The 12,431-nt window shown below is 43.4% G+C and overlaps 1 protein-coding gene across 4 annotated transcripts in view; it reads left to right on the top strand.

Annotated features, from left to right (window-relative positions):
* Nucleotides 1–10,474: 10,474 nt before the first annotated feature.
* Nucleotides 10,475–12,431, top strand: part of Dek (DEK proto-oncogene) — a 26,813-nt gene continuing 24,856 nt past the window's right edge. For all 4 annotated transcript variants that reach the window (XM_008847071.3, XM_008847070.3, XM_017801661.2 and 1 more), the window contains exons 1-2: nucleotides 10,475–10,633; nucleotides 10,999–11,143. In XM_008847071.3, coding sequence (XP_008845293.1) covers nucleotides 11,008–11,143 — 136 coding nt within the window. In that variant the 5' untranslated portion in view covers nucleotides 10,475–10,633; nucleotides 10,999–11,007. The remainder of the gene's footprint in view (nucleotides 10,634–10,998; nucleotides 11,144–12,431) is intronic.

Here is a 12,431-nt window from a genome sequence, read left to right as displayed (position 1 = left end):
GAAGAAAAAAAAAAAAACCATCCAAACTTGTGTCACTGTCTTAAGAACCAAAAGAAGTACATTTCAATGAAATATTTTTAAAGTATTTACTGTGTCAGATACTGTGCCAAGCACAGGAGAGAATAAAAGCATGGGCATGGTCTCTTTCCATGAAGCTTACATTCTGGAATAGGTAGGTATGTGTGTGCAAGGCCTTGACACATGCATGAAGAGCACTGCTATGGGTATACAACAGACATTAAAATTTATCAAAGACAAAATGAAAAGTTAAGAATATTTTACCAGGGCTAGAGAGATGGCTCAGTGGTTAAGAACACTGATTGTTCTTACAAGAAGACATGGGTTCAAATCCCAGCACCCACATGACAGCTAACAACCATCCATAATTCCAGTTCCAGGGTATCTGACAGCCTCTTCTGTCCTCCATGGGCATTGCACGACATGGGTGCACTTACCTACATGCAGGCATAACACTCACACACATAAAAAAAAAATGCACTCAGGTGTATGTATCCTCTGTTCATCTCAATTGTATCACATAAAACGCAGTTACTGGCTCCTTTCATGGCAGAGACAATACTCATCAACTATTCCCTGTGTGCCCCACAAGGACTAGATCCTTTGCAGTTGGGCAGAAGCCTTTGGCTGACACTAACCAGGCTTATAGAAGAACAGCAGGTGTGGCTTCTCTTGCTCTTACTATATTGAACATAACTCAAGATGGTAGATATTTAAGATCAAAGTAGCCTATCGCAATGGAAAAACTTCATGAATGGAAGCCCTAGTGAGCTGCCTGAACTGACCAGTTTTATAGAGCAAAAAATAAACCTTTAGTGTCAGACCACTGAAACAGCTAGTTGTATCTTGAAAAATATACCTTTTAGCTACATCGTGAAGACATTCTAGATCTTATAGTAAGTTTATTTTGGCTTACTCATTAGGTAAAATTTACTGACTACCCACTAAGAGGCACTTTGGTGCTGAAAACACAGTGATAAGATGAAGCCTGGCATGTCTCCAGGAATCTTATACATTCACTCATCATGACTTACTTACACTTGATTTTACTGAAAAACTTGCAGGAATGAGAACTTCTAAAACTCTCATTGTATTTGCCACCCTGATTTTGTATGTGTGCATCTGAATTCCCTCCTGTTACTGTGCCACCCAATTTTCATGTATTGACAACAGTTAGAGGATCATAAAGGTCTGGTCTTTATGTTGATATTCGGGGCTTTATGAGAAGCGGAAGAAAGACCTACCCTAGTACACTTGCACTCTCTCTCCCCATATGTCCACTATTCTATCCCTAGTCCCAAAGCATGGCACCATGCTTTGGGACTCTCAGCCCCCAGAACCATAAGCTAAATAAGCCTCTATTATTTATCAATTACCTAGTCCCAACATTTGCTAGGACACAAACTACGATGTATGTAGATGTCCACTGTCCTAGTAAGGACAGCCCTTTCACTGGTCCTCTCATCTCCTATGGCAGAGCTGGTATGTGCTACTCAGATCCTTCCCCAGCCATGACCGCCTTCGGAATATGTCAAAGTTGTAGTCGTTCTACCTGAAATCATGCCCTTCCTAGAGCAGCCTGCAAGCAAGGGTTGATCACGGGGGACAGCCATCAGGAACCTCTAAAGAGCAGTACTCGCTCCAGAGATCCCACCTGGCTTCATCCTCATCTACTCAATCTTGCTTCCTTCTCCTAGTTCTTCCAAGTCTTGACACCTTAAGACATATTTGGGGTATGCCTGATCTGGCCTCCGCCTGGGGCAAGGACTGAAGAACTCAGCAGACCACCTGAGAATGCCTATCTGGCCTCTGCCTGGGGTAGGGACTGAGACATCAGCAGACCACCTGAGAGTACCTGGATCCAGCCTCCACATGGTGGTGAGCTTCCTTAAATTTTCCCCAAATCACACCATACCCACCCCCCTGGCTGGTATTACCTGAGGTCTCTCCCACAGCCCCAGGGGTATACCTACCCTACTGTTGGGCAGAGTTCTTAGCAGAAGGCCTGAAAGTGCCTGATCTGGCCTCCACCTGGGGTAGGGACTGAAAACTCAGCAGACAGCCTGAGAGTGCCAAAATCAGGCCCCTCCTTAGTGAACTTCCCAAATTGTGCTCTGAGTACCCACTAGTAGGGGTCCAAATGTTAGAAGAAAGGCTGAGTGTACTTGACTGGAGCCTGACTTGGGCCTCTGTTAAAGCTCCTGAGCAGGTGATTTGAAGCCATCAATTCCCTCCAAAATAAAATCTAAGAGAACCTGAAACCTAGACCAACTAGCTTTACATACCCGATAAAAAAAAACAACCAAGGCACACCAATAACACAAACAGAAGCAGGTTTCAGTTCAACAAAGGAAGGCTTGAGTTTCATACCAGAATCAAACACAACAGAAGAAATCCACATGCCAAAATCTCAAAGGAAAAAAAGTAACAAGGAAAACCAAACAGCATGTTTCCACCAAACTCCACCAGTCCTATAGAAGAGTTCTACAAGGAGAACCCCCTAGAGATAACCCAGGACACAGAATTTAAAAGAACAGTCATAAATATGATCAGGGAATTCAATAAATTTAAAGAACACACGAGCAAATCAAAGAACTAAAAGAATATAGAGATAAACTTCTTACTGAATTCATAAAAGAGATGAAACATTGAAGAAAACTCAGGCAGAAATGAAGAAGGAAGTGCAAAACTCAATAAGCCAACTGGAAACTACAGGGGAAAGCCTCACTGCTACAATGAATGAATGGAAAACAGTGGAGGATAAAGCTGAAGAACTGGACTGTGCAAGCAAAGATTATGAAAAATTTTAAAAAACAGGAATAGAACATGCAGGAGATGTGGGACACCATGAAAAGACCAAATCTATGGATCATGGGCATAGAGGAAGGAGAAGAATTTCAGGTTAATGGTGTTGACCAGATCTTAAACAGGATCGTAGAAGAGAATTTCCCAAAATTAAGGAAAGACATTCCTATACAAATACAAAAAGCGCATAGAACAACAAATAGACAGGACCAGAAAAGAAACTCCCCATAGAATATCATAGTAAAAACACTAAACATACAGAACAAAGAGAGAATACTGAAAGCTGCAAAAGAAAAACAACTCACATATAAAGGAAAACCCATCAGAATTACAGCTGACTTATCAGTGCAAACTATGAAAGCCAGAAGAGCCTGGACAAAGATATTTCCAGTTCTAAATGACCATAGATGTCAACCCAGGATACTTTACCCAGCAAAAATGTCTATTATAGTTGAAGGGGAAAGAAAAATCTTCCACAACACAAATTGGCTGAAAGAACACATGTCCACATAACCTGTCCTTCAAAGAATACTTGAAGCAATGCAAAGAACAAAGAAAGGAACAACTATACCCCAGGGGCAAAAGAAGAAACTAAATGAAGGTATAACTGTGGAAACACAAAATTAGACAAAGAATACAAACAGTAATCAAAATGATGGCAACCAATGTACATCTTTCAATTATAACTTTAAATAGCAATGGACTGAACCACCTAGTCAAAAGACATAGGCCAGTTGAATGGACTAAGAAACAAAATCCATCTACCTGTTTTCTGCAAGAAACTCATCTCACCTTCAAGGACAGGCACTACCATAAGGTGAAAGGACAGAAAAGAATATTTCCAGCAAATGGCACTAAGAAACAAGCAGGGGCTGCAATTCTAATATCTGACAAAGAGACTTCAAACTAAAACTGATCAGAAAAGATAAAGAGGGGTCACTTCATTCTGATAAAAACAAACAAACAAAAACAAACAAACAAACAATTAAACAAGAACATACTACAATCATGAACATGCATGCACCAAATTGTGGTGCACCCAAACTCATAAAAACAACACTACAGGACTTTAAGACACAGATTAACCCCAACTCAATAGGAGAGGACTTCAATACCCCACTGTCTCCATTAGACAGGTCAACCAGACAAAAGAATAAACAGAGAGACATCTGAATTAAATGATACCATACATCAAATGGACTAAACAGATATCTAGCAAATATTCCACCTAAGCACCAAAGAATACATTTTCTATTCAGCACCCCATTAACTTTCTCAAAAATTGACCACATACTGGGGCACAAAAATCTCAACAAATACAAAAAAAAAAAAAATGAAATAATTCCATACATTCTATCAGACCACAATGCAATAAAGTTTAAAATCAACACAGGAAGATGCTTTAGTCACTACATAAACTCATAGAGATTAAACAACATGCTTCCGAATGATGAGTGGATCAAAGGAGCTTGGACACACTGAAAGCTCTCCTTAGAGGGAAGTTTATAGCTCTAACTGCCTACATTAAAAAATTAGAAAGAGCCCAAATAAATGACCTAACACTGCAACTGAAGACACTGGAAAGGCAAAAACAAATGAAACCCAAACCCAGCAGAAGTGAAGAAATTACAAAAATCAGAGTAGAAATGAATGAAATAGAAACAAAGAATACAGAGAATCAATGAATCTAAGAGCTGGTTCTTTGAAAAGCTAAACAAGATAGACAGACCCTTAGCCCAGTTAACCACAAGAAAGAGCAAATCCAAATCAACAAAATCAGAGATGAAAGGGGAAACACCACAACAGACACCCGAACGATCCAGAACATTATAAGGGAATACTTTAAAAACCTACACTCTACTAAATTTGAAAACCTGAAAGAAATGGATAGATATCTAAAATCACAGGAACCACCAAAGCTAAACAGAGAAAAGATCAATAGTTTAAACAGACCCATAACATATAAGGAAATAGAGGCAGTAATACAAAGCCTCCCAACTAAAAAAAGCCCAGGCCCAGGTAGATTTACACCAGAATTCTACCAGACATTTAAAGAAGGCCTCCAACCAATACTACTTAAATTACTCAAAAGGATAGAATCAGAGGGAGAACGCCCAAATTCCGTCTATGAAGCCAACATCACTCTAATACCAAAACCAGGTAAAGACACAACCAAAAAATTAAACTATAGACCCATACATACCCTTAATGAATATAGATGCAAAAACTCTCAACAAAATACTTGCATGCTGCATACGGATGTATATCAAAAAGATCATTCACCATGATCAAGTAGGCTTTATCCCAGAGATGCAGGGATAGTTCAATATACACAACTCAATAAACGTCATCAATCATATAAATGGACTCAAAGACAAAAAACACATTGTCATCTCAATAGATGCAGAAAAGACTTTTTGACAAAATTCAGCATGCATTCATGATAGAAGTTCTAAATGGAAATGGACTAGAAGGAACATACCTCAACATAATTAAAGCTATATACAACAAACCCACAGCCAACATCATTCTAAATGGAAAAAGACTGGACACATTCCCACTAAAATCAGGAACCACACAAGGATATGCACTATCTCCACTCCTTTTCAATGTAATGCTTGAACTCTTGCTAGAGTAGTAAGAGAAGGAAATTAAAGGAGTACTGATTGGAAATGAAGAGGTCACATTATCCCTTTTTGCAGATGATATGATATTAAACCTGAGAGCCCCAAAATACACAAGAAAACTCCTTGAACTGATCGACACTTTCAATAAAGTGGCAGGTTACAAAATTAATCTACAAAAATCAGTAGCCTTCTATATACCAATAACAAACAATTGGAGAAAGAGTACAGGGAAACCCTCCCATTCACAATAGACACAGACACACAGACACACACACACACAGACACACACACACACACCCACACACATACAACTTGGAACAAACCTGACCAAAGGCATCAAAGATCTCTACTACAAATTTTAAATCTTTAAAGAGATTGAGGAAGACACCAGAAGATGAAAGGACTGCCCATGCCCATGGACTAGAAGAATTAATATTGTGAAAATGATCATTCTACCAAAAAAAATTTAGATTCAATGCAATCCCAATCAAAATCCCTATGACATACTTCACAGAATTAGAAAAAAAACATCCTTAAATTCATATGGAAGCACAAAAGATCCCAGATAGTCAAAGCAACACAGAGCACAAAGAGCAATGCTGGGGGGATTACTATACTAGATCTCAAAGTATACTACAGAGCTATAGTCATAAAAACGGCATGGTACTGGCACAAAAATAGACAGATAACTGGAATGTCATTAAAGACTCAAACCTCAGTACATGCAATTTCAGCCACCTGATATTTGACAGAGGTGCCAAGAACACACACTGGATGAAAGACAGCATGTTTAGCAAATGCTGCTGGCAAAACTGGATTGCTGGCAAAACTGGATCTCCATCTGTAGAAGAATGAAATTAGATCCTTATCTTTCACCTTGCACATGTCAACTCCAAATGGATCAAAGACCTCAATATGAAACTCAAAACTCTGAAACTATTAGAAGAAAACATTGGTGGTAACCTACAGGATATAGGTGTAGGAAAGGACTTTCTAAATCAGACACCAGTTGCTCAGGAATTAAGGTCAACAATCAACAAGCAGGATCTCATTAACTAAAACGGTTTTGTACAGCAAAAGAAAACAATCAAGAAAGTGAAGAGAAAACCCAGAATGGAAAAGAATCTTTACCAGTGACACATCTGACAGAGGTTTAACATTCAGAATATATAAAGAACTAAAAAAAGAAAATAAAGAACCAAGAAAGCAAATGACCCAATTAAAAGATGGGCTAAAGATCTAAACAGTTCTCAAAGGAAAAAATGAAGATGGCTGGCTAAGAAACATCTTTAAAGTGCTTAACATTGTTAGTAATTAAGGAAATGCAAATTAAAACCTTCTTAAGATTTCACCTTACTCCAGTCAGACTGGCAAAGATCAAGAGAACAAATGATTCCAAATGCTGGTGAGGATGTGGAGAAAGGGGAACATTCATCTATTGCTGGTGGGATTGCAAACTAGTTCAACCCCTAAGGATAGCAGTGTGGAGAACTCTTAAAAAACTAAAAACGAACCTACCATATGACCCAGTTATACCACTCCTTGGCATATACCCAAAAGGACTCATCCTATTGTAGAGACACTTGTACAACCATGTTTGTTGCTGTTCTTTTCACAAGAGCTAAGAGATGGAAGCAACCTAAGTGCCCCTCACCTGACGAGTTAACAAAAATGGTTAACGAAAATGTGGTACATTTACACAATGGAGTTCTGAGCAGTAAAGAATGAAATTTGCAGGTAAATGGATGGACCTAGAAACTGTTATACTAAATGAAGAACAGAGATTCAGAAAAACAAATGGTGTATGTTCTCCCTCATCTGTGGATCCGGGCACCAAATCTTTATAATAGATGGAGTCCCACTGAAATGGGCCAATGGCCCATTTTGCACAGCTGTATGCAAGTCACAGGATATATAATTGAGTGTGGACTTTCCAGTGCATCTGGGTAAATAGGGGGGGCATCTACTTTTCTGTAAATAAATCCCTACCCTATGCTCTGTTAGCAAGCCCAATAAACAGCTTAGGATTCCACCAAAGTTGACCCCATGTTGGCAAATCCTTTGGTCTTTGATTTTTTTTTTCTTATTTTTCCTGCCTTAAACTTCACTGTATATATTAGCCCCCCCCTTAAACTTCATTGTATATATTAGCCCCCCCTTAAACTTCATTGTATATATTAGCCCCCCCCTTAAACTTCATTGTATATATATTTATGTAACCTGCTTCAAGTTAATAGCCATTTCTATTAGATGGTCAGCAGGAAGGCGCCAGGAGTCAGCCCACAGGCAAAGAAAAATGTGTTAAAAATTGCCCCCTTTGGAATAAAAAATAAGAGGTAATTTTAAAAAGTGACATAAAAAAAGACATATTTGGTGCCCTAAATTTTGTTTCTGAATCTGCCTAGAGCCCAGTCTGACAAACCTACTCTAAGTCGGCTCCAGCTCTTGTCTCCTCCCTCTTGTGTCATCAATTTCTCTCCTCTTTACCCATTGATTTGTATCCTAACACAAACATAACATCTTGCAAAACCAGGCTCCCTTTGAACCACTGTTCTCTGCTCCTCTGTAAAGCCAAATTCCTGGAAAGTGTCTGAGTCTACTTTTCATCTATGGACTCTCTCTATCCCGACTCCTGGCACCTTCCTGCTCACCATTTACAGAAAAGGCTATTGTCATGGTCAATGACAGCACTGTTATATACCATTTACATCTCATCTGGACTTCCAGCAGCAGTGACCCAGGTGGTCACTCCTTGGAAGACCCCTTTGTCACTCAGCTTCTGGAACATAGCTCGTTCTCCTTGCACTGGCTACAGGTGCCCTATAGCTCCCCTGCTGGCTAACCTTTCTCCCCTGAACCCAGAAACCCTGGACCACTCAGATACAACCTTGAACCCATCTCTCCTCACCACTTGTACTCATTTCTCATCATGACACTTATTCACCTTGTTCATGAGTTCATCCAGTGCTAGAGCTTTAAATACCAATTCCATGTTGACAACTGCCAAATTTCTATCTTTAGAGCTTCTTCCTTTGAATACTAGACACTCATATCCAACTCCCTATTGTGAATTTCTGATTTGGTGATCAGAAATCTCAACCCTATGTAAAACAATGTAAGATCAGATCACTCACGTGCCCCTTCCTAAAAACAAGCCCTGTCCACTCCATCCCTTTAAGTCTTCCTCATCCCAATAAATAAGTCCTCTGATCTTACAGCTGTCTGAACAAAAACCCCAAATCATCACTGACTTGTTATCTCCCACATACAGTATTCTAGACAATTCTTTAGACTATATCGAGTCTCTCTCTGTGCTCTCATTTTAGGTTCTTTTTTCCAAGAGTCATTTTCTTAACAAGGCCTTCCTTAATCACTGAATTTTTAAATTAAAATCCCATCCAGCCTCCTAAAATCCCATCCTGACTACCTTTAACTTGTCATATCACTAACATACAGTAGATTCACTTGTTTGCTCCCTGTCTCAACTGAAGTAGATGCTTCAAGATGGCAGCCCCTTAGTCCCATCCCAGCTTCTAATGATGAACAGAAGACAGGTGCTCAATGCTTATGAATGAAGAATGGTGTCAAAACAGTGACTCACTTGGGGGAGGAGAAATAACTGAGCAAAAATAAATGATGTGAAAGAACAAGTTAGTTAGTTAGCAAGGTGCAGTCCAGGCAGTGAGCAGCTCAGTGCAAAGCCCAAAAGCACAAATGGCAGGCCTATGAAGGAGGACTAGTGAGTCTGTGCGACAAAACAACAGACTACGTCAGAAGCCATCAGAAAGATAGATGGTCTGCCCCTGGATTATGCATGATACAGTATAAGAAATTTAGAGGTCATTCCAACCATCATGGGGGGGGGCATCATAGGTCCTAAGAGAGAACCAAACTTGATTAAAAAACATTTTAAAATATGGTCTCAGCTGCTAGTGACTAGTGGGAGGTAGAGAACATGGACCGTGCATCACTGCAGGACATGGTAAAGAGATTGCATGGGATTTGAACACAGTCAATAGAATGGGAACTGGTCTAAAAATTGACAGCAGAGGGGCTGGAGATGACTCAGTGAACACTGCTTTTGCAGAGGACCTGGGTTCGGTTCCCAGCACCCACGTGGCAGCTGACAACCATCCATAGCTCCAGTCCAGGAGCTCCAAACGCCCTCTTCTGACCCCCATGGGCATTACAAGGCACACGAGTGCACTTACACACATGCAGGCACTACACTCACACACAAAATAAAAAGGATAAAGTATCTTTTAAAAACTTATAAGCAGAAAGAACAGGCTCCAGCTTATGGTTTCCATAGGGGCAACACAAAGAATCGAGAGAATTCAAACAAAATGTCTGCTCTGAAACTGGACTCCATTCGGGCAAACGTAACTAATCCGATTTCCACCAAATCCTTCGGGCAGCTAGTGGTTGAGCTGGAAGGAGAGCATTTCGGGGGAGAAGACTTTGGGAGCACCGAGTTTTGAAAAAGTGGAGTGTAAAGGGGGTGATGTGGAACTCTGCCGGGAGGGTACGCACTGTGCAAACGCTGGGAAGGGGGGACATAGAACGAGAGAACTGGCCTGAGAGCCACAGCCATTACAACCATTGATGCCCCGGCGGGGCCGACACAACGCGCTGGGGTCCTCACAAGCAGGTCAGACGGGGGAGCCGTCTTCCGGAGGGGTCCCTGGGACACGAGCGAGGAGTGCCGGTCCGTTCACTCTCCGCCACCTCCCGCCCGGGCCCATAGCCCGGGACTCCGCATCGTCCCCAGAGCGGGCGGTGGAGACCTGGCGCTCGCAGGCCCTCTAGCGTCCATCCGTCCGTTCCTCGCGGAAACCACGCTCGCGCCCGCCGCCCCCGAGCACCACCCCGCCCCGCCGGCGCTGCTCCTACCGCGGGGCGACCCCACGCGGCCCCGCCCAGCCCGGCCCGACCCGACCCCCGCAGGGAGACGCCGCCGCCGCCCCGCCTCCCCGGCCCGCGCGCGCCAAGCCGCAGCGCGCCGCCCTGATTGGCCGCCGCCTTCCCGCTCTCCTTCCCGAACCGCCATTTTGAAAATCTTGTTGATTCTGAGGAGCCGAGCGCGCCGCGCAAGAGTCACACCGGCCCGGGGCCCGCGAGCCTTCTCAGCGGCGGCCTCCCCGTGAGCTCGCGTGTCAGGCCCGTGGCGGTCAGGACCCGCGGTGAGGATGGAGTCGGGAAGGCGCGGTTGGCCGCTGGGTGGCGGAGGACAGGGAGGGACGCGGCAGTTCGGACCGCGGCCGGGCGCGGGGGAGGGGACTCGGAGTGGCCGCGGCTCTGCTGGGCTCGGCCCGGCCCGGCTCGGCTAAACTCGGTTGGGCTCGGCTGGGCTCGGCCAGACCCTGCCCGAGACGGCTCAGGAGGAGCGCGCGCGCGCGTGCGCACGGGCGGCGGGAGGGCGGTGCGGTTTCCCGCCTCGGGCATTCCCGGGGGAGCTCGGCTGGCGGTTCGGCTGCCCCTCGGCTGTGCTCGGGTCCCGCCCGCGCGAGCTTAGTCCAGGACGCGTGCGGCTTCCTTCGGGCCGCAGGTTTCCAGCATGTCGTCCGCGGCGCCTGCTGCGGAGGGCGACGACGCCCCTGCCCAGCCAGTGTCAGAGAAGGAACCCGAGATGCCGGGCGCCAGGGACGAGAGTGAGGACGACGACGACGACGAGGACGACGAGGAGGAGAAAGGTGGGAGGACCGCACATCCCTCCCCAAGGGTTTTCAGGCAAAGTTTTCCGTCCCCCGGGAAGCAGTGATCTTGCTGGCGGGCTCCGCGAGTAATGGAGCTGGCGTGATTGTTTGCAGAAATGCACAGGAAAGCCACGTTTTCACGTTGCAGGAGCAGAGCATCAGATGCTCTTTTTTAAAGCATTTGTCAGGTTTTGAGTTCGCGCCCTCTGCATTGAGAGCGCGTCGTCATCCCTCGGGAAGTTTCCAAGCCTCTAAACCAGCTGCAGTGTTGCTGAGCGAAGGTTTGAATTCGCCAGAGCCTTTGCCTTTTGAGGCTGCCCCGAGGTTCTCCCTGCACCTTGACTCTGACGGTGTTCGTGCTAATCCTGGAAGCGTTTGAATAGTTGACATTTTGTATTTGCTGGGTTTCAGAGCAAATGGCAGCGTTTTCTTTCCCTAGGAGAAACATCGCAGAAAGTAGTTAAAAATGAAAGGGAGGGAAAGTGTTATTGAACCCACAGCTGTCTCGGTTTGGGAGCTAATTCTAGTGTACAGGAAGCGGGTATAACCATGATTTGACTAGAGGCTGAACCGTGACCATTGCAGAGTGGGACTGTATCAGTGAAACCTTTTAAGCTATTCGAAAATCCTAGGCACAGAACAAATGTTACTAACCCGATCTAGCTATGTTCTGCATATGGCTACTAGAGCCAGCCAGACTTGGGAGCAGGTTGAAGTGCTTCTCCCAAACTGTCATTTCTTTAAGTCTAAGTCAGCATTTTATAAATATAATCTGGGTTAAGACGATAAAGTATACACACCATTTATTTAAAGTGCTGTGTTCCCAAAGATTGTCTTTAGGGAGAGTGTCATTTTAAGTACAGTCCTGGCTTTAATTATAAATTTTACTATCACTGTAAGTTATTTTTAAGTTACTTATAATACAATAATTGAAAGTTGGCTACGATTCAGTGTTAGCTAAGACTTTCTTGGGCTTTTCCTTTTGTTATTTTCTAGGAAGACTTTTCTCAGTCTTCCTAGTTGGGCAAGGTTGATGTACCAGAGGTGGCCAGTTTTCTCGCAGAGAGATTTGAGCAGTTATGTAAATGTACTGTAAAAGGCCCAAACAGTAATGCTTGAGAAGCTGACAGTAATTCAGAAAACTTAACATTTTTGTCTACCTGCCTAAATCATGATTCCCTAATATTTCCAGAACTCTTATTCATTAATTTTTTCTCTTGAGGTGTTTGCAGAATGACTAGAATTGAAAGAGCTTTTATCCCATTTAACCCAGCATATTTATTTT

Source organism: Nannospalax galili, unplaced genomic scaffold (genome assembly GCF_000622305.1).
Source record: "Nannospalax galili isolate Female #2095 unplaced genomic scaffold, S.galili_v1.0 scaffold923, whole genome shotgun sequence".
Taxonomy (NCBI): Eukaryota; Metazoa; Chordata; class Mammalia; order Rodentia; family Spalacidae; genus Nannospalax; species Nannospalax galili.
The sequence above is the reverse complement of the archived record's forward strand: the minus strand, read 5'-3'. Positions and strand labels throughout refer to the sequence as shown.